Here is a 22,913-nt window from a genome sequence, read left to right as displayed (position 1 = left end):
ATTAATCCGGTATCAGCAGCATTTTTCTAGCAAATTCCATCCCTAGAAATATGTTAACTGCACATACCTTATTACAGGAAAACCTGTACGCTATTCCCCCTCTGAAGTTACCTCACTCCTCAGAATATGTGAGAACAGCAAAGGATCTTAGTTACTTCTGCTAAGATCATAGAAATCACAGGCAGATTCTTCTTCTAATGCTGAATGAGATGAAACAGTACACTCCGGTACCATTTAAAAATAACAAACTTTTGATTGAAGTTAAAAAACTAACTATAATACACCACTCTCCTCTTACTACGTCCATCTTTGTTGAGAGTTGCAAGAGAATGACTGGATATGGCAGTGAGGGGAGGAGCTATATAGCAGCTCTGCTGTGGGTGATCCTCTTGCAACTTCCTGTTGGGAAGGAGAATATCCCACAAGTAATGGATGATCCGTGGACTGGATACACTTAACTAGAGAAATTTACATTTAACTGCAGTATATAAAGGAGTTCAATAATCCTTATTGGCCAATTTTAGTACCAGAGGTTGATCAGATCAAACTCTGAATTCAACCCAATTGGTACTTGTCCCTTTTTACTTATGTAAATTAACCTTTCAATCACTGTCCACTTCAAATAAATTGTTTGTTGCATCTGGACAAAGTGTTACACAAAGGGTTTAGTAGAGGTACCAATTTTGATAGCTGACAGGGGTTTGCAAATTTGTTTACAAATTTCTTGAGCCTCTAACCCTACATATTTAAATTTACACTCAATACAGATCAGTAAATAAATGCCAAATGGTGATCTTCAATTACGCAAGTCCAGATCTTGAAAGTATCATTAATGCCAGTGGAGCTAAATGTGTCGCCTATAACTGCATCTGCACATGCTCTTCACTTAACATTACAATATTTCTACACAGCTTTTAATGTGATCCATGAACTGCCAACCCCTACCTAACCTTCTAACTGTGAATTATTTATTTTATTTGCAGACCAGCAAACCTTGCCAACCAAAGGCACATGTTTGACTTCTGCTGGCAAGAGAGAGAAGTGTTTTGATCTATCTCTTAGTGCAATGCTATAATAATAAATTAATTGTTCAGGCAGAATAAACATAGGAAGGTGTGGAGAGCAAGTCTTAAACAATTTAGAATTAAAAAAAAATTCTGATCAGGCAAGTTCAAATGAGGAAATGGGGAGTGGCTGAATTGTGAAAAAGAACATTGTTGCTAAAAAATCAGATCAAGTGAGTAATTTGTTGAACAAATTGTGTGGGTGCCCTGGGTAGAAAATAAAGAAATTATATGAGGCAATTAAATAGTACAGAGTTATTAGGAACAAATAAGAAGAGAGAGTGGTGACATGGAGCAATAGATGTTATTGGGAGCAGTAGGAGGCATTATCTTACCTCAGATACTTACCAGACTTTTGAGTGGCACAAAAGGATATGACGTACAGTTAGATAGGTTTGGAGGTAGCCATCCTTTGTGCTCATCACAGTGGCGAATAGCAGTACCTGAATGAGAGGGGACATTAGCAATAGAACCATACGTATCTGAAGTTGTATAAGACTGCTGCCAGCATAAGTATTTAATGCAGATTACATGAAAAAGGGCATAAGCAGCCCAAATATCTATTTACCTATAGATCCCCTAGGACACGACACCGCAGCTGGAAGTCCAAAGCGTGTCCTTGGCCACCAGATCTCAGCTTCAACCGTGCGAGGACAGCTATCATAGTTTACTATTAAAGAATAGTTATGTACTTGTTTAAAGACATCTCACTGCAGACTATGAGCACTTTATATACCATCCTGTTACTGTTATTCAAATTTAAAGGGACTCAAAAGTGCAATAAATAGCTTAAATGTTTAATGTTACAGCATTTATTATTGCACAGTTGCTTGCTTGTGTTTAATAATATGTGTCTACTGTGCCCTAGCTGAACACTTACGGTAAGTTAATTAAAAGATATTTCTGTGTGCAGCCACCAGTCACAAACTATCACCAGTAGTGCATACCTATGTATGCTTTTCAAGAAAGGTTACCTAGCAAACAAAAGTACATTTGGTGATATAAATAAATTTAAACTTCTCTTAAAACAGCATGCTCTGTCTAAACCATGAATGTTTAATTTTTAATTTAATGTACCTTTAAGTGCATTATTCTCCCAAAGCTTTATTTCCTGAATATTTACCTTCACATCCACTGGCTGTAACCTCAGCAAAAGGGTTATCACAACGGTCACACCACTGTCCAATTACTCCCGGTTTACAGAGACACTGTCCAGTGAATGGGTCACATGTTCGACTTAGTGATCCCATAGGATAGCAATCACACTGCAAGCACGGTGCTGTACCAGGGAGGCGATAATGATTATCCTGAGACATAATAGGGTAGGCATCAGAAAAAGAGAAACAGCAGCATTCAAGACATACTGGTCCAATTCTAATCAACATCATCGAGCAGCTTGGGTATTTATTAATATTGATTTTATGTGGGTTTTCACAAAGATTTGCACAGGACTGTGAACATGGCCAGCTAATAAGGCAGTACTCTAAATGATATCCAATTATTGAAGGGCCATAATAGTAAAATTCCAAAATTACATGTTCCAAAGAAATACTCTTTTTCATATATATATATTATAGCCCTTTATAAATAGGTTTATGATTTTTTTTATAAGACGATCTACAGGGAGTGCAGAATTATTAGGCAAATGAGTATTTTGACCACATCATCCTCTTTATGCATGATGTCTTACTCCAAGCTGTATAGGCTCGAAAGCCTACTACCAATTAAGCATATTAGGTGATGTGCATCTCTGTAATGAGAAGGGGTGTGGTCTAATGACATCAACACCCTATATCAGGTGTGCATAATTATTAGGCAACTTCCTTTCCTTTGGCAAAATGGGTCAAAAGAAGGACTTGACAGGCTCAGAAAAGTCAAAAATAGTGAGATATCTTGCAGAGGGATGCAGCACTCTTAAAATTGCAAAGCTTCTGAAGCGTGATCATCGAACAATCAAGCGTTTCATTCAAAATAGTCAACAGGGTCGCAAGAAGCGTGTGGAAAAACCAAGGCGCAAAATAACTGCCCATGAACTGAGAAAAGTCAAGCGTGCAGCTGCCAAGATGCCACTTGCCACCAGTTTGGCCATATTTCAGAGCTGCAACATCACTGGAGTGCCCAAAAGCACAAGGTGTGCAATACTCAGAGACATGGCCAAGGTAAGAAAGGCTGAAAGACGACCACCACTGAAAAAAACACACAAGCTGAAACATCAAGACAGGGCCAAGAAATATCTCAAGACTGATTTTTCTAAGGTTTTATGGACTGATGAAATGAGAGTGAGTCTTGATGGGCCAGATGGATGGGCCCGTGGCTGGATTGGTAAAGGGCAGAGAGCTCCAGTCCGACTCAGACGCCAGCAAGGTGGAGGTGGAGTACTGGTTTGGGCTGGTATCATCAAAGATGAGCTTGTGGGGCCTTTTCGGGTTGAGGATGGAGTCAAGCTCAACTCCCAACTCCTGGTACAGGAAGAAGTCTGCATCCTTCAAGAAAAACATGATTTTCATGCAGGACAATGCTCCATCACACGAGTCCAAGACATGGCCTCCTTGTTCACCTGATCTGAACCCCATTGAGAACCTGTGGTCCATCATCCAATGTGAGATTTACAAGGAGGGAAAACAGTACACCTCTCTGAACAGTGTCTGGGAGGCTGTGGTTGCTGCTGCACGCAATGTTGATGGTGAACAGATCAAAACACTGGATGGCAGGCTTTTGAGTGTCCTTGCAAAGAAAGGTGGCTATATTGGTCACTGATTTGTTTTTGTTTTGTTTTTGAATGTCAGAAATGTATATTTGTGAATGTTGAGATGTTATATTGGTTTCAATGGTAAAAATAAATAATTGAAATGGGTATATATTTGTTTTTTGTTAAGTTGCCTAATAATTATGCACAGTAATAGTCACCTGCACACACAGATATCCCCCTAAAATAGCTATAACTAAAAACAAACTAAAAACTACTTCCAAAACTATTCAGCTTTGATATTAATGAGTTTTTTGGGTTCATTGAGAACATGGTTGTTGTTCAATAATAAAATTAATCCTCAAAAATACAACTTGCCTAATAATTCTGCACTCCCTGTATATATGAGTGCAATAGTTTATCTTAACCCCTTAATGACCAAGGACGTACAGGGTACGTCCTACAAAAACTGTCACTTAATGACCAAGGACGTACCCTGTACATCCTCAGGGGTTTTCAAGCGGTGGAAGTGATCAAGGTATTGCAGTGATGCCTCGATATTGAGGCATCACTGCATTGCCTTTTTTTACCCACAGATGCAGAGAGAGACACTCTGTGGCCCTTTCTGCATCGGCCAGCGATGGTGCCGATCGTTGGTGGGTGGGAGCCATAGCAGGGAGGCGGGTGGGCAGTTCATCGCTGTATCAGTTCCTGGTCCAGTGCGCACAAGTGGTTAGGAGTGCACTGTTGGGGGGGGGGGAGCGTGCGCTAATACTTTGAAATAAAATACATTGAAGGTGATAGGATGGAGGGAGGGGGTAGGCTATTGAGGGGGGGGGGGCAGCTACACTACAGAAAATTGGCTTCTTTTTTTTTTTAAGCAAACTGGGTACTGGCAGACAGCTACCAGTACCCAAGATGGCGGCAAATAGGTAGAGGGGGGAGGGATCAGGGAGGTTGGGGGCTAAGGGGGATCCAACACTGCAGAATAAACAAAATATAAAATAAAAAATTATATAAAAAAATAAATAAAAAAAGAGCTTTTTATTTTAGAACTGGCAGACGTTCTGCCAGTACTTAATTTGGCAGTGACAATTGTGAGGTGGGGGAGGGAAGAAAGCTGTTTGAGGGGGTCAAGGAGGGATCTGGGGGTGGGATATGTCAGGTGGGAGGCTGATCTCTATACTAAAGCTAAAATGAACCCTAGCAGCTACCTAATTAACCTCTTAACTGCTGGGCATAATACAAGTGTGATGCGCAGCTGCATTTAGCGGCCTTCTAATTACCAAAAAGCAACGCCAGAGAAGCATTTACAACCATTTGTGCCATAATTGCACAAGCTGTTTGTAAATAATTTCATTGAGAAACCTAGTTTGTGAAAAAGTTAATTTTATTTTTTATTTAATAGAATTTGGCGGTGAAATGGTGGCATGAAATATACCAAAATGGGCCTAGATCAATACTTTGGGTTGTCTACTAAAAACATATATATACATGTGATGGGATATTAAGGGATTCCTGGCAGATTTCAGTGTTATAATGTAAGTATCACTAATTTTGAAAAAAAAAAAAAATGGTTAGGAAATAGCAAAGTGCTACTTGTACTTATTGCCCTATAACTTGCAGAAAAAGCAAAGAACATGTAAACACTGGGTATTTCTAAACTCAGGACAAAATTTAGAAACTATTTAGCATTGGCATTTTTGGTGGTTGTAGATGTGTAACAGATTTTGGGGGTCAAAGTTAGAAAAAGTGTGTTTTTTCCATTTTTCATCATATTTTTTAAAAATGTTTATAGTCAGTTATAAGATATGATGAAAATAATGGTATATTTAGAAAGTCTATTTATTTGCAAGAAAAACGGTATATAATATGTGTGGGTACAGTAAATGAGTATGAGGTAAATTACAGCTAAACACCGCAGAAATGTAAAAATAGCCCTGGTCCCAAACATTAAGAAACTTGAAAAGTGCTGTGGTCACTAAGGGGTTAATGTGTTTGTGAATCTTTTTTTTTAACCCTTATAATTTACGCTAGGTCTTCAGGCGCGCTAATCCATCAAGTGAAATCATTTACTTTCAACTTGTAATATGCGCGCTAGTTAGCGTGGTCATGATATTGCTTTAGTGCACTAACATTAGCGGGCCACTTGTAAGATAGCCCTTTGCAGGGTTAAACACACAGTAGTGCAAGGCTTTTTTGTTACATAAGCAACTGTAATGCTTCAAAAAAGTGTGCAAACAGTCAAGATATTATGCTTGAAAAAGGCAAAACTCTGATTTTAATAGGTCCAAGGGGATGGATCTAAAAAAATTAAATCTTTTCAAAAGCGGCAGAAATTAATTTTTTTGTAGATGGGATATCTGTATCAAACTGCATGCCTGGAAGGTATAGGAGTAGTTTTCATTGCACAAATGCATTTCTAAAGTATAAAATAAAAGGGTTATCACAGTTCTTTTTTAAACACATGCAAAGCCATACAAGATAAGTGACTGGAATAGAGTTACCAGCTGTCCGTCACCAAAAAATACTAGACAATCTGTTAGTGTCAGGGGCAGACTGATCAGCTGGGCAAATAGGACCTTGACCGAGGGCCCAGCATGTAGGGGGCCCCACAAATGGTATCTTCATGGCTCCTGGTGTGCTGCTTAAGCTGGAGCTGACAGGTTTAGTGGGGGCCGTGGCCCTTGATGTGGAGTTTGTTGCTCGGGGGCCCTAGAGTGTGGGGGGTCTGTCGCTGTGAGGGCCATGGAGTGTGGGGTATGGCCCTGGAGGTTGGGGGCCCTGTCTCTGGCCCTTGACATTGTTGGTCCTGGCCCTGGAGGTTTGGGGGCATGGTCGGGGCAGGGCAGAGAGGCTACCGTGTTAATTTGCCTACATTTGGGTCAGTGTGAGACAGTGGGGGCCCTTCCCTAATTTTTGCCCAGGTCCTGATTGGTCTCAGTCCGCCCCTGGTTAGTGGCTGGTAACAATGGTAGGTGGGATTCCACCATGTACATTTTTCACAAATGAGAAGTAATTTTTCCCCTTGACTGCCAGTTACATGCAAATCAATCATTTTACCCCTTTGGCTGCCAGTTACATGAAAATCAATCATTTTACCTATTCGGTTATAGAAGTGATTTGACCCCTTGACTGCCCTCACTTCTTTCTTCTCCATATTTGTAAAGCATTGAGGCCTAAGTGTCCAGTATTTTTGTGAAGATTTTTCTGGACAGCCTGCTAAAATACTGGACTGTCTGGTTGAATACTGGACAACTGGCAACCCTAGATAAGAAATTAGCATACAGTATCATAATGTAAGGGGCAGTCAACACCAAAATTGTTATTGTTTGAAAAAGATAGATAACACCTTTACTACCCATTCCCCAGCATTGCACAACCAACATTGTTATATTAATGTACTTTATAATATTTAAACCTATAAATTTCTGCCTGTTTCTAAGCCATTACAGACCGCCTCTTATCACATACTTTTTATTAGCTTTTCATAACAAGAGACTGCTAATCCATGTGTGCTATATAGATAACATTGTGCTCTCTTCTGTGAACTTGTGCATGACACTGCACTAATTGGCTAAAATGAAAGACAATAAATAATAGATAAATAGCCATGTGATCAGGGGCTGTCAAAAAAGGCTTAGATACAAGGTTCTCACAGAGGTAAAAAGTATATTAATTTAACAGTGTTGGCTATGCAAAACTGGGAAATGGGTAATAAAGGGATTATCTGTTTTTTTAAAAACAATACAAATTCTTGAGTAGTTTTTTTAAGAGAAAATATTTTACCATTTTTAAAGTCACCCACTCTCTTTTCCATTCTTCTTCCCTTTTTCAAGTTAGGTCTCTTTATCCTCTCTTTAACTGTCCAGTACACATTTGCACCTTTAACATTCAATTAACTTTATTTCTTACCTTGCAATGACACTCCCCAGTTATCTTGTCACAATCTGCATCAAAGCCACTTGTCACATCACAGTTACACGGACCACATACTGGATGACCCCACCAACCTCTGGCACAAGGTTGATCCAGCCTACAAGTTACAATATACACACATTAATGCTATACAGTTACCAAATCTAGTGTACCAATTAGGAAGAGGAGTCTACAGTACAAGAGTTTAGTGTGACATTTGAGAATTAAAGGAGGCTGGCTGCTTATATGTCAGAAGGTGTTAATATTTTAGAAGGAGTGACTTTGTGTAATAAAGAGAGGACAGATGTGGAAGGGTTTTTCTGTTACCTGTTTTCACAATAGGATCCATAATAACCTGTAGTGCAGTCACAGATGTACCCATTTGAGGAACTGGCACGTCTAACACATGCAGACTGGTATTGACATGGGTTTAGGTCACACGCATCAATGCAGCTGTCACCGAAGTACCCTAGGAAAAGAAGTAAGAAACACAACTATAATCTTGTCAAAATGATGAAACAACATTGCTCTTCTGGAAACTAGCGAGAAATTAAAGTCCTTGTTTAATTTATTAATCCCTTAACCCAAAAGACGTATATATACACGTCATGCCGTACTTTGCCCATCATACCGCATAACGTATATAGACATCTGAGCTCCAGGAAGCTCCAGCAGTCTCGGCTGTAAAGTTAAAACCGAGAGCTGCAGTTCCTGAGCTCCAGGCATCTGTCTGATTATGGATTCATCTCCAGGTCCATATAAAGGCAGATGACTGACCGTTAGAGACAGTGACACTGTGTGCGTCACCGTTTGTAACTATCATCTGCTGGTGCCGGCAGGAGGTGTGGGAGGGAAGGTGGGTGGGCGGCACAGAGGCGGAGGGGTGAATGAGGGAAAGGAAGTGGGAGGGATCCTACGCTACAGAAAAAAAACATTTTAAGGGAGAGGGAGGGATGGCAAGCTACACTACATACAAAAAAAAGAAAAATGGAAGGGGGCCATTATTAATGATCATAGGGAGGGGGGACGTAAGAGGCACCACTACACTACAAAAAAATAAATAAAAAAATAATAGTACAAAATAAATAAACTGGGTACTGGCAGACAGCTGCCAGCACTAAGATGGTCACAAGTAGTAAGAGGGGGAGGGTTAAAGAGCTGTTTTGGGGGGGATCAGAGTGGTGGGAGGGTTGAGGAATGATCACTTAACTGTGAGTACAATAATAATAATAAAAAAATATAAAAGAAAAGCACCAAACTGCATACTAAAATGGTCATGACTAGTGAGGGCTAAGGCGGGAAGAGATCTGTTTGGAAGAGATCAGATAGGGATAAGGGAGTTGGAGGTGTCAGGTCGGAGGGTAGTCTCTACTCATCAGAAATTAACCTTATAAGCTAACTGACCCCTTCACTGCCAGGAATTTCACAGAAGGTGTGCAGCTGCAATTAGCAGCATTCTAATTGCCAAAAAGCAATGGAAAAGCCATGCATGTCTGCTATTTCTGAACAAAGGGGATCCCAGAGAAGCTTTTATAACCATTTGTCATATGACTGCAGTAGTCGTGTGTAAAAAATTCCAGTGAGAAACCCAAAGTTTGTGAAAAAGTTGACAAATTTTTTTATGAACATATATGGCGGTCCAATAGTAGTGTCAAAATGGGCCTAGATCAATACCTTCGGTTGTCTCATTTAAATATATATATATATATATATATATATATATATATATATATATAGTTTTCATAGGTAAGCTCTATGTTTGTTTAATCACAGTGATAGCAAAACTGCTAAAAATTCTCTTGGTACTTTGGGCAAGTTTTTCTCTGAAATTCCCTGTAGCGAAAAGATTAAAGGGACATGAAAGTCAAAATTAATTTTTCAGGATTCGGACAGAGGGGCCGATTTATCAAGGGCCGAATGCACTCTGATGCCACTGTTTCCGCGCTGCTCCTTAACTGGTCTGCCTGCTCTGAGGCTGCGGACATCAATCCGTCCGATCCTATACGAGCTACAATCGGGTTGATTGACACCCCCTGCTACTGGACGATTGGCCGCGAATCTGCAGGGGGCGGCATTGCACAAGCAGTTCACAAGAACTGCTTGCGCAATGATAAATGCGACAGCATACACTGTCGGTATTCATCGATGTCTGTCGGATATGATACAGCTGAGCGGATCATGTCGGACAGACCGATGATAAGTCGGCCCCAGAGTGTGCAATTTAAAAAACAAACCTTTCTAATGTAATTCTATTATCAGATTTCCTTTGTTCTCTTAGTATCCTTTGATGAGGAAAATACCTAGGTAGGCATGTATGATATTGCAAACACTGCTACAAGACACATGCATGCTCCTGGGTATTCTATTTGTTAAAGGAAACCAAAAAAACAAATGGAATTAGATAATAGAAGTAAAAAGGAATGTGTTGTTTTTTTGTTTGTTTTTTAAACTAAAATTATGGAAACTTTATTCTAACTTCCATGTCCCTTTAAATAGAACACTGCAATTACATTCACTGTCCGATTGCTTGTCAGAATTTGCTCTCTTACCCTGGTGACAAGCACAGGAGTAGCTGTCCCAGTCATCTCTACAGTAGCTGTGCGCAGGACATGGATTGGAGTCACAGGGGTCTGGAAAACTACAGCCAGGATCAACCTTGAAATGCTCTGCATGTGCCTGAGAGAGCACTGAGCCAGGCGAAGCTCCAACATGCACACCCTAAAAGACAAGAGGGGCAGAATATGTTACTTTAGAAGACAATAGTAAGTTTTTTACTTTTTAAAACAATACACAAATTCCTCCTAAACTAATGAGATATAAGTAGGAAGTTACCATGTTTAACCAGTTTACCCCCAAGGACTGCAATTTCATAGGGTGGTGAAAATGAGGGAAGAGGGAAATATTAAAATCAGTAGATAAATGTGACCGCACAACAGGAAATTAAATCTTACCAAAAATGCCTCATCTTTGCATATGTCCCTACAAAACAATCTAAAAACAATGTCAATCTTGCTATGTATGATATGTACGTATGTATATATGTGTCAGTAAGCATGGTGTGCGCATATATCATGTGCAAGTACTGTATGTGTCAGTGAGCATGGTGTGCGCATATATCATGTGCAAGTACTGTATGTGTCAGTGAGCATGGTGTGCGCATATATCATGTGCAAGTACTGTATGTGTCAGTGAGCATGGTGTGCGCATATATCATGTGCTAGTACTGTATGTGTCAGTGAGCAGGATGTGCGCATATATCATGTGCAAGTACTGTATGTGTCAGTGAGCAGGGTGTGTGCATATATCATGTGCAAGTACTGTATGTGTCAGTGAGCATGGTGTGCGCATATATCATGTGCAAGTACTGTATGTGTCAGTGAGCATGGTGTGCGCATATATCATGTGCTAGTACTGTATGTGTCAGTGAGCAGGATGTGCGCATATATCATGTGCAAGTACTGTATGTGTCAGTGAGCAGGGTGTGTGCATATATCATGTGCAAGTACTGTATGTGTCAGTGAGCATGGTGTGCGCATATATCATGTGCTAGTACTGTATGTGTCAGTGAGCAGTATGTGCGCATATATCATGTGCAAGTACTGTATGTGTCAGTAAGCATGGTGTGCGCATATATCATGTGCAAGTACTGTATGTGTCAGTGAGCAGGGTGTGTGCATATATCATGTGCAAGTACTGTATGTGTCAGTGAGCAGGGTGTGTGCATATATCAAGTGCAAGTACTGTATGTGTCAGTGAGCATGGTGTGCACATATATCATGTGCAAGTACTGTATGTGTCAGTGAGCAGGATATGCGTATATATTATGTGCAAGTACTGTATGTGTCAGTGAGCAGGATGTGTGCATATATCAAGTGCAAGTACTGTATGTGTCAGTGAGCATGGTGTGCGCATATATCATGTGCAAGTACTGTATGTGTCAGTGAGCAGGATGTGCGTATATATTATGTGCAAGTACTGTATGTGTCAGTGAGCATGGTGTGCGCATATATCAAGTGCAAGTACTGTATGTGTCAATGAGCAGGTTGTGTGCATATATCATGTGCAACTACTGTATGTGTCAGTGAGCAGGGTGTGCGCATATATCATGTGCTAATACTGTATGTGTCAGTGAGCAGGGTGTGCGCATATATCATGTGCTAATACTGTATGTGTCAGTGAGCAGGGTGTGTGCACATATCATGTGCTAGTACTGTATGTGTCAGTGAGCAGGGTGTGCGCATATATCATGTGCAACTACTGTATGTGTCAGTGAGCAGGGTGTGCGCATATATCATGTGCTAATACTGTATGTGTCAGTGAGCAGGGTGTGCGCATATATCATGTGCTAATACTGTATGTGTCAGTGAGCAGGGTGTGCGCATAATCATATATCATATTCTAGTACTGTATGTGTCAGTGAGCAGGTTGTGCGTGTATATCATGTGCAAGTACTGTATGTGTCAGTGAGCAGGGTGTGCGCATATATCATGTGCAAGTACTGTATGTGTCAGTGAGCAGGTTGTGCGCGTATATCAAGTGCAAGTACTGTATGTGTCAATGAGCAGGTTGTGTGCATATATCATGTGCAAGTACTGTATGTGTCAGTGAGCAGGGTGTGCGCATATATCATGTGCAAGTACTGTATGTGTCAGTGAGCAGGATGTGCGCGTATATCATGTGCAAGTACTGTATGTGTCAGTGAGCAGGGTGTGCGCATATATCATGTGCTAGTACTGTATGTCTCAGTGAGCAGGGTGTGCACATATATCATGTGCAAGTACTGTATGTGTCAGTGAGCAGGATGTGCGCGTATATCATGTGCAAGTACTGTATGTGTCAGTGAGCAGGGTGTACCCATATATCATGTGCAAGTACTGTATGTGTTAGTGAGCAGGGTGTGCGCATATATCATGTGCAAGTACTGTATGTGTCAGTGAGCAGGGTGTGCGCGTATATCATGTGCTAATACTGTATGTGTCAGTGAGCAGGATGTGCGCATATATCATGTGCTAGTACTGTATGTGTCAGTGAGCAGGATGTGCGCATATATCATGTGCAAGTACTGTATGTGTCAGTGAGCAGGGTGTACCCATATATCAAGTGCAAGTACTGTATGTGTCAGTGAGCAGGTTGTGTGCATATATCATGTGCAAGTACTGTATGTGTCAGTGAGCAGGGTGTACCAATATATCAAGTGCAAGTACTGTATGTGTCAGTGAGCAGGTTGTGTGCATATATCATGTGCTAGTACTGTATGTGTCAGTGAGCATGGTGTGCGCATATATCATGTGCAAGTACTGTATGTGTCAGTGAGCAGGGTGTGTGCATATATCATGTGCAAGTACTGTATGTGTCAGTGAGCAGGGTGTGCGCATATATCATGTGCAAGTACTGTATGTGTCAGTGAGCAGGATGTGTGCGTATATCATGTGCAAGTACTGTATGTGTCAGTGAGCAGGGTGTACCCATATATCAAGTGCAAGTACTGTATGTGTCAGTGAGCAGGTTGTGTGCATATATCATGTGCTAGTACTGTATGTGTCAGTGAGCAGGGTGTACCCATATATCAAGTGCAAGTACTGTATGTCTCAGTGAGCAGGTTGTGCGCGTATATCATGTGCAAGTACTGTATGTGTCAGTGAGCAGGGTGCGCGCGTATATCATGTGCTAATACTGTATGTGTCAGTGAGCAGGATGTGCGCGTATATCATGTGCAAGTACTGTATGTGTCAGTGAGCAGGGTGTGCGCATATATCATGTGCTAGTACTGTATGTGTCAGTGAGCAGGATGTGCGCGTATATCATGTGCAAGTACTGTATGTGTCAGTGAGCAGGGTGTGCGCATATATCATGTGCTAGTACTGTATGTGTCAGTGAGCAGGATGTGCGCATATATCATGTGCTAGTACTGTATGTGTCAGTGAGCAGGGTGTGCACGTATATCATGTGCAAGTACTGTATGTGTCAGTAAGCAGGGTGTACCCATATATCAAGTGCAAGTACTGTATGTGTCAGTGAGCAGGGTGTGCGCACATATCATGTGCAAGTACTGTATGTGTCAGTGAGCAGGTTGTGTGCATATATCATGTGCAAGTACTGTATGTGTCAGTGAGCAGGATGTGCGTATATATTATGTGCAAGTACTGTATGTGTCAGTGAGCATGGTGTGCGCATATATCAAGTGCAAGTACTGTATGTGTCAATGAGCAGGTTGTGTGCATATATCATGTGCAACTACTGTATGTGTCAGTGAGCAGGGTGTGCGCATATATCATGTGCTAATACTGTATGTGTCAGTGAGCAGGGTGTGCGCATATATCATGTGCTAATACTGTATGTGTCAGTGAGCAGGGTGTGTGCACATATCATGTGCTAGTACTGTATGTGTCAGTGAGCAGGGTGTGCGCATATATCATGTGCAACTACTGTATGTGTCAGTGAGCAGGGTGTGCGCATATATCATGTGCTAATACTGTATGTGTCAGTGAGCAGGGTGTGCGCATATATCATGTGCTAATACTGTATGTGTCAGTGAGCAGGGTGTGCGCATAATCATATATCATATGCTAGTACTGTATGTGTCAGTGAGCAGGGTGTGCGCATATATCATGTGCAAGTACTGTATGTGTCAGTGAGCAGGTTGTGCGCGTATATCAAGTGCAAGTACTGTATGTGTCAGTAAGCATGGTGTGCGCATATATCATGTGCAAGTACTGTATGTGTCAGTGAGCAGGGTGTGTGCATATATCATGTGCAAGTACTGTATGTGTCAGTGAGCAGGGTGTGTGCATATATCAAGTGCAAGTACTGTATGTGTCAGTGAGCATGGTGTGCGCATATATCATGTGCAAGTACTGTATGTGTCAGTGAGCAGGATATGCGTATATATTATGTGCAAGTACTGTATGTGTCAGTGAGCAGGATGTGTGCATATATCAAGTGCAAGTACTGTATGTGTCAGTGAGCATGGTGTGCGCATATATCATGTGCAAGTACTGTATGTGTCAGTGAGCAGGATGTGCGTATATATTATGTGCAAGTACTGTATGTGTCAGTGAGCATGGTGTGCGCATATATCAAGTGCAAGTACTGTATGTGTCAATGAGCAGGTTGTGTGCATATATCATGTGCAACTACTGTATGTGTCAGTGAGCAGGGTGTGCGCATATATCATGTGCTAATACTGTATGTGTCAGTGAGCAGGGTGTGCGCATATATCATGTGCTAATACTGTATGTGTCAGTGAGCAGGGTGTGTGCACATATCATGTGCTAGTACTGTATGTGTCAGTGAGCAGGGTGTGCGCATATATCATGTGCAACTACTGTATGTGTCAGTGAGCAGGGTGTGCGCATATATCATGTGCTAATACTGTATGTGTCAGTGAGCAGGGTGTGCGCATATATCATGTGCTAATACTGTATGTGTCAGTGAGCAGGGTGTGCGCATAATCATATATCATATGCTAGTACTGTATGTGTCAGTGAGCAGGTTGTGCGTGTATATCATGTGCAAGTACTGTATGTGTCAGTGAGCAGGGTGTGCGCATATATCATGTGCAAGTACTGTATGTGTCAGTGAGCAGGTTGTGCGCGTATATCAAGTGCAAGTACTGTATGTGTCAATGAGCAGGTTGTGTGCATATATCATGTGCAAGTACTGTATGAGTCAGTGAGCAGGGTGTGCGCATATATCATGTGCAAGTACTGTATGTGTCAGTGAGCAGGTTGTGCGCGTATATCATGTGCAAGTACTGTATGTGTCAGTGAGCAGGGTGTGCGCATATATCATGTGCTAGTACTGTATGTCTCAGTGAGCAGGGTGTGCACATATATCATGTGCAAGTACTGTATGTGTCAGTGAGCAGGATGTGCGCGTATATCATGTGCAAGTACTGTATGTGTCAGTGAGCAGGGTGTACCCATATATCATGTGCAAGTACTGTATGTGTCAGTGAGCAGGGTGTGCGCATATATCATGTGCAAGTACTGTATGTGTCAGTGAGCAGGGTGTGCGCGTATATCATGTGCTAATACTGTATGTGTCAGTGAGCAGGATGTGCGCATATATCATGTGCTAGTACTGTATGTGTCAGTGAGCAGGATGTGCGCATATATCATGTGCAAGTACTGTATGTGTCAGTGAGCAGGGTGTACCCATATATCAAGTGCAAGTACTGTATGTGTCAGTGAGCAGGTTGTGTGCATATATCATGTGCAAGTACTGTATGTGTCAGTGAGCAGGGTGTACCCATATATCAAGTGCAAGTACTGTATGTGTCAGTGAGCAGGTTGTGTGCATATATCATGTGCTAGTACTGTATGTGTCAGTGAGCATGGTGTGCGCATATATCATGTGCAAGTACTGTATGTGTCAGTGAGCAGGGTGTGTGCATATATCATGTGCAAGTACTGTATGTGTCAGTGAGCAGGGTGTGCGCATATATCATGTGCAAGTACTGTATGTGTCAGTGAGCAGGATGTGTGCGTATATCATGTGCAAGTACTGTATGTGTCAGTGAGCAGGGTGTACCCATATATCAAGTGCAAGTACTGTATGTGTCAGTGAGCAGGTTGTGTGCATATATCATGTGCTAGTACTGTATGTGTCAGTGAGCAGGGTGTACCCATATATCAAGTGCAAGTACTGTATGTCTCAGTGAGCAGGTTGTGCGCGTATATCATGTGCAAGTACTGTATGTGTCAGTGAGCAGGGTGTGCGCGTATATCATGTGCTAATACTGTATGTGTCAGTGAGCAGGATGTGCGCGTATATCATGTGCAAGTACTGTATGTGTCAGTGAGCAGGGTGTGCGCATATATCATGTGCAAGTACTGTATGTGTCAGTGAGCAGGGTGTGCGCATATATCATGTGCAAGTACTGTATGTGTCAGTGAGCAGGTTGTGCGCGTATATCAAGTGCAAGTACTGTATGTGTCAATGAGCAGGTTGTGTGCATATATCATGTGCAAGTACTGTATGAGTCAGTGAGCAGGGTGTGCGCATATATCATGTGCAAGTACTGTATGTGTCAGTGAGCAGGATGTGCGCGTATATCATGTGCAAGTACTGTATGTGTCAGTGAGCAGGGTGTGCGCATATATCATGTGCTAGTACTGTATGTCTCAGTGAGCAGGGTGTGCACATATATCATGTGCAAGTACTGTATGTGTCAGTGAGCAGGATGTGCGCGTATATCATGTGCAAGTACTGTATGTGTCAGTGAGCAGGGTGTACCCATATATCATGTGCAAGTACTGTATGTGTTAGTGAGCAGGGTGTGCGCATATATCATGTGCAAGTACTGTATGTGTCAGTGAGCAGGGTGTGCGCGTATATCATGTGCTAATACTGTATGTGTCAGTGAGCAGGATGTGCGCATATATCATGTGCTAGTACTGTATGTGTCAGTGAGCAGGATGTGCGCATATATCATGTGCAAGTACTGTATGTGTCAGTGAGCAGGGTGTACCCATATATCAAGTGCAAGTACTGTATGTGTCAGTGAGCAGGTTGTGTGCATATATCATGTGCAAGTACTGTATGTGTCAGTGAGCAGGGTGTACCCATATATCAAGTGCAAGTACTGTATGTGTCAGTGAGCAGGTTGTGTGCATATATCATGTGCTAGTACTGTATGTGTCAGTGAGCAGGGTGTGCGCATATATCATGTGCAAGTACTGTATGTGTCAGTGAGCAGGGTGTGTGCATATATCATGTGCAAGTACTGTATGTGTCAGTGAGCAGGGTGTGCGCATATATCATGTGCAAGTACTGTATGTGTCAGTGAGCAGGATGTGTGCGTATATCATGTGCAAGTACTGTATGTGTCAGTGAGCAGGGTGTACCCATATATCAAGTGCAAGTACTGTATGTGTCAGTGAGCAGGTTGTGTGCATATATCATGTGCTAGTACTGTATGTGTCAGTGAGCAGGGTGTACCCATATATCAAGTGCAAGTACTGTATGTCTCAGTGAGCAGGTTGTGCGCGTATATCATGTGCAAGTACTGTATGTGTCAGTGAGCAGGGTGTGCGCGTATATCATGTGCTAATACTGTATGTGTCAGTGAGCAGGATGTGCGCGTATATCATGTGCAAGTACTGTATGTGTCAGTGAGCAGGGTGTGCGCATATATCATGTGCTAGTACTGTATGTGTCAGTGAGCAGGATGTGCGCGTATATCATGTGCAAGTACTGTATGTGTCAGTGAGCAGGGTGTGCGCATATATCATGTGCTAGTACTGTATGTGTCAGTGAGCAGGATGTGCGCATATATCATGTGCTAGTACTGTATGTGTCAGTGAGCAGGGTGTGCGCGTATATCATGTGCAAGTACTGTATGTGTCAGTAAGCAGGGTGTACCCATATATCAAGTGCAAGTACTGTATGTGTCAGTGAGCAGGTTGTGTGCATATATCATGTGCAAGTACTGTATGTGTCAGTGAGCAGGGTGTGCGCACATATCATGTGCAAGTACTGTATGTGTCAGTGAGCAGGTTGTGTGCATATATCATGTGCAAGTACTGTATGTGTCAGTGAGCAGGATGTGCGTATATATTATGTGCAAGTACTGTATGTGTCAGTGAGCATGGTGTGCGCATATATCAAGTGCAAGTACTGTATGTGTCAATGAGCAGGTTGTGTGCATATATCATGTGCAACTACTGTATGTGTCAGTGAGCAGGGTGTGCGCATATATCATGTGCTAATACTGTATGTGTCAGTGAGCAGGGTGTGCGCATATATCATGTGCTAATACTGTATGTGTCAGTGAGCAGGGTGTGTGCACATATCATGTGCTAGTACTGTATGTGTCAGTGAGCAGGGTGTGCGCATATATCATGTGCAACTACTGTATGTGTCAGTGAGCAGGGTGTGCGCATATATCATGTGCTAATACTGTATGTGTCAGTGAGCAGGGTGTGCGCATATATCATGTGCTAATACTGTATGTGTCAGTGAGCAGGGTGTGCGCATAATCATATATCATATGCTAGTACTGTATGTGTCAGTGAGCAGGTTGTGCGTGCATATCATGTGCAAGTACTGTATGTGTCAGTGAGCAGGGTGTGCGCATATATCATGTGCAAGTACTGTATGTGTCAGTGAGCAGGTTGTGCGCGTATATCAAGTGCAAGTACTGTATGTGTCAATGAGCAGGTTGTGTGCATATATCATGTGCAAGTACTGTATGAGTCAGTGAGCAGGGTGTGCGCATATATCATGTGCAAGTACTGTATGTGTCAGTGAGCAGGATGTGCGCGTATATCATGTGCAAGTACTGTATGTGTCAGTGAGCAGGGTGTGCGCATATATCATGTGCTAGTACTGTATGTCTCAGTGAGCAGGGTGTGCACATATATCATGTGCAAGTACTGTATGTGTCAGTGAGCAGGATGTGCGCGTATATCATGTGCAAGTACTGTATGTGTCAGTGAGCAGGGTGTACCCATATATCATGTGCAAGTACTGTATGTGTTAGTGAGCAGGGTGTGCGCGTATATCATGTGCTAATACTGTATGTGTCAGTGAGCAGGATGTGCGCATATATCATGTGCTAGTACTGTATGTGTCAGTGAGCAGGATGTGCGCATATATCATGTGCAAGTACTGTATGTGTCAGTGAGCAGGGTGTACCCATATATCAAGTGCAAGTACTGTATGTGTCAGTGAGCAGGTTGTGTGCATATATCATGTGCAAGTACTGTATGTGTCAGTGAGCAGGGTGTACCCATATATCAAGTGCAAGTACTGTATGTGTCAGTGAGCAGGTTGTGTGCATATATCATGTGCTAGTACTGTATGTGTCAGTGAGCATGGTGTGCGCATATATCATGTGCAAGTACTGTATGTGTCAGTGAGCAGGGTGTGTGCATATATCATGTGCAAGTACTGTATGTGTCAGTGACCAGGGTGTGCGCATATATCATGTGCAAGTACTGTATGTGTCAGTGAGCAGGATGTGTGCGTATATCATGTGCAAGTACTGTATGTGTCAGTGAGCAGGGTGTACCCATATATCAAGTGCAAGTACTGTATGTGTCAGTGAGCAGGTTGTGTGCATATATCATGTGCTAGTACTGTATGTGTCAGTGAGCAGGGTGTACCCATATATCAAGTGCAAGTACTGTATGTCTCAGTGAGCAGGTTGTGCGCGTATATCATGTGCAAGTACTGTATGTGTCAGTGAGCAGGGTGTGCGCGTATATCATGTGCTAATACTGTATGTGTCAGAGAGCAGGATGTGCGCGTATATCATGTGCAAGTACTGTATGTGTCAGTGAGCAGGGTGTGCGCATATATCATGTGCTAGTACTGTATGTGTCAGTGAGCAGGATGTGCGCGTATATCATGTGCAAGTACTGTATGTGTCAGTGAGCAGGGTGTGCGCATATATCATGTGCTAGTACTGTATGTGTCAGTGAGCAGGATGTGCGCATATATCATGTGCTAGTACTGTATGTGTCAGTGAGCAGGGTGTGCGCGTATATCATGTGCAAGTACTGTATGTGTCAGTAAGCAGGGTGTACCCATATATCAAGTGCAAGTACTGTATGTGTCAGTGAGCAGGTTGTGTGCATATATCATGTGCAAGTACTGTATGTGTCAGTGAGCAGGGTGTGCGCACATATCATGTGCAAGTACTGTATGTGTCAGTGAGCAGGATGTGTGCATATATCATGTGCTAATACTGTATGTGTCAGTGAGCAGGGTGTGCGCATATATCATGTGCTAGTACTGTATGTGTCAGTGAGCAGGGTGTGCGCGTATATCATGTGCAAGTACTGTATGTGTCAGTGAGCAGGGTGTACCCATATATCAAGTGCAAGTACTGTATGTGTCAGTGAGCAGGTTGTGTGCATATATCATGTGCAAGTACTGTATGTGTCAGTGAGCATGGTGTGCGCATATATCAAGTGCAAGTACTGTATGTGTCAATGAGCAGGTTGTGTGCATATATCATGTGCAACTACTGTATGTGTCAGTGAGCAGGGTGTGCGCATATATCATGTGCAAGTACTGTATGTGTCAGTGAGCAGGATGTGCGCACATATCATGTGCTAATACTGTATGTGTCAGTGAGCAGGGTGTGCGCATATATTATGTGCTAGTACTGTATGTGTCAGTGAGCAGGATGTGTGTATATATTATGTGCAAGTACTGTATGTGTCAGTGAGCATGGTGTGCGCATATATCAAGTGCAAGTACTGTATGTGTCAATGAGCAGGTTGTGTGCATATATCATGTGCAACTACTGTATGTGTCAGTGAGCAGGGTGTGCGCACATATCATGTGCTAATACTGTATGTGTCAGTGAGCAGGATGTGCACACATATCATGTGCTAATACTGTATGTGTCAGTGAGCAGGGTGTGCGCATATATCATGTGCTAGTACTGTATGTGTCAGTGAGCAGGGTGTGCGCATATATCATGTGCAAGTACTGTATGTGTCAGTGAGCAGGGTGTGCGCATATATCATGTGCTAGTACTGTATGTGTCAGTGAGCAGGATGTGCGCGTATATCATGTGCAAGTACTGTATGTGTCAGTGAGCAGGGTGTGCGCATATATCATGTGCTAGTACTGTATGTGTCAGTGAGCAGGATGTGCGCATATATCATGTGCTAGTACTGTATGTGTCAGTGAGCAGGGTGTGCGCGTATATCATGTGCAAGTACTGTATGTGTCAGTAAGCAGGGTGTACCCATATATCAAGTGCAAGTACTGTATGTGTCAGTGAGCAGGTTGTGTGCATATATCATGTGCAAGTACTGTATGTGTCAGTGAGCAGGGTGTGCGCACATATCATGTGCAAGTACTGTATGTGTCAGTGAGCAGGATGTGTGCATATATCATGTGCTAATACTGTATGTGTCAGTGAGCAGGGTGTGCGCATATATCATGTGCTAGTACTGTATGTGTCAGTGAGCAGGGTGTGCGCGTATATCATGTGCAAGTACTGTATGTGTCAGTGAGCAGGGTGTACCCATATATCAAGTGCAAGTACTGTATGTGTCAGTGAGCAGGTTGTGTGCATATATCATGTGCAAGTACTGTATGTGTCAGTGAGCATGGTGTGCGCATATATCAAGTGCAAGTACTGTATGTGTCAATGAGCAGGTTGTGTGCATATATCATGTGCAACTACTGTATGTGTCAGTGAGCAGGGTGTGCGCATATATCATGTGCAAGTACTGTATGTGTCAGTGAGCAGGATGTGCGCACATATCATGTGCTAATACTGTATGTGTCAGTGAGCAGGGTGTGCGCATATATTATGTGCTAGTACTGTATGTGTCAGTGAGCAGGATGTGCGTATATATTATGTGCAAGTACTGTATGTGTCAGTGAGCATGGTGTGCGCATATATCAAGTGCAAGTACTGTATGTGTCAATGAGCAGGTTGTGTGCATATATCATGTGCAACTACTGTATGTGTCAGTGAGCAGGGTGTGCGCACATATCATGTGCTAATACTGTATGTGTCAGTGAGCAGGATGTGCACACATATCATGTGCTAATACTGTATGTGTCAGTGAGCAGGGTGTGCGCATATATCATGTGCTAGTACTGTATGTGTCAGTGAGCAGGGTGTGCGCATATATCATGTGCAAGTACTGTATGTGTCAGTGAGCAGGATGTGCGTATATATTATGTGCAAGTACTGTATGTGTCAGTGAGCATGGTGTGCGCATATATCAAGTGCAAGTACTGTATGTGTCAGTGAGCAGGGTGTGCGCATATATCATGTGCAACTACTGTATGTGTCAGTGAGCAGGTTGTGTGCATATATCATGTGCAAGTACTGTATGTGTCAGTGAGCAGGGTGTGCGCACATATCATGTGCTAATACTGTATGTGTCAGTGAGCAGGGTGTGCGCATATATCATGTGCAAGTACTGTATGTGTCAGTGAGCAGGGTGTACCCATATATCATGTGCAAGTACTGTATGTGTTAGTGAGCAGGATGTGTGCGTATATCATGTGCAAGTACTGTATGTGTCAGTGAGCAGGGTGTACCCATATATCATGTGCAAGTACTGTATGTGTCAGTGAGCAGGGTGTACCCATATATCATGTGCAAGTACTGTATGTGTTAGTGAGCAGGATGTGTGCGTATATCATGTGCAAGTACTGTATGTGTCAGTGAGCAGGGTGTACCCATATATCATGTGCAAGTACTGTATGTGTTAGTGAGCAGGATGTGCGCATATATCATGTGCTAGTACTGTATGTCTGAG

The 22,913-nt window shown here is 42.5% G+C and overlaps 1 protein-coding gene across 1 annotated transcript in view; it reads right to left on the bottom strand.

Annotated features, from left to right (window-relative positions):
* Window positions 1-22,913, bottom strand: part of LOC128652409 (cadherin EGF LAG seven-pass G-type receptor 2-like) — a 307,753-nt gene that overhangs the window by 129,350 nt on the left and 155,490 nt on the right. Inside the window, exons 15-20 of the mRNA XM_053705347.1 lie at window positions 10,218-10,386; window positions 7,996-8,137; window positions 7,666-7,786; window positions 2,188-2,371; window positions 1,633-1,734; window positions 1,413-1,507 (exon numbers count right to left, since the gene is read on the bottom strand). Coding sequence (XP_053561322.1) covers window positions 1,413-1,507; window positions 1,633-1,734; window positions 2,188-2,371; window positions 7,666-7,786; window positions 7,996-8,137; window positions 10,218-10,386 — 813 coding nt within the window. The remainder of the gene's footprint in view (window positions 1-1,412; window positions 1,508-1,632; window positions 1,735-2,187; window positions 2,372-7,665; window positions 7,787-7,995; window positions 8,138-10,217; window positions 10,387-22,913) is intronic.

This window comes from Bombina bombina, chromosome 3 (assembly GCF_027579735.1).
Source record: "Bombina bombina isolate aBomBom1 chromosome 3, aBomBom1.pri, whole genome shotgun sequence".
Lineage (NCBI taxonomy): Eukaryota > Metazoa > Chordata > Amphibia > Anura > Bombinatoridae > Bombina > Bombina bombina.
This window is presented reverse-complemented; position numbering and strand designations above follow the sequence as displayed.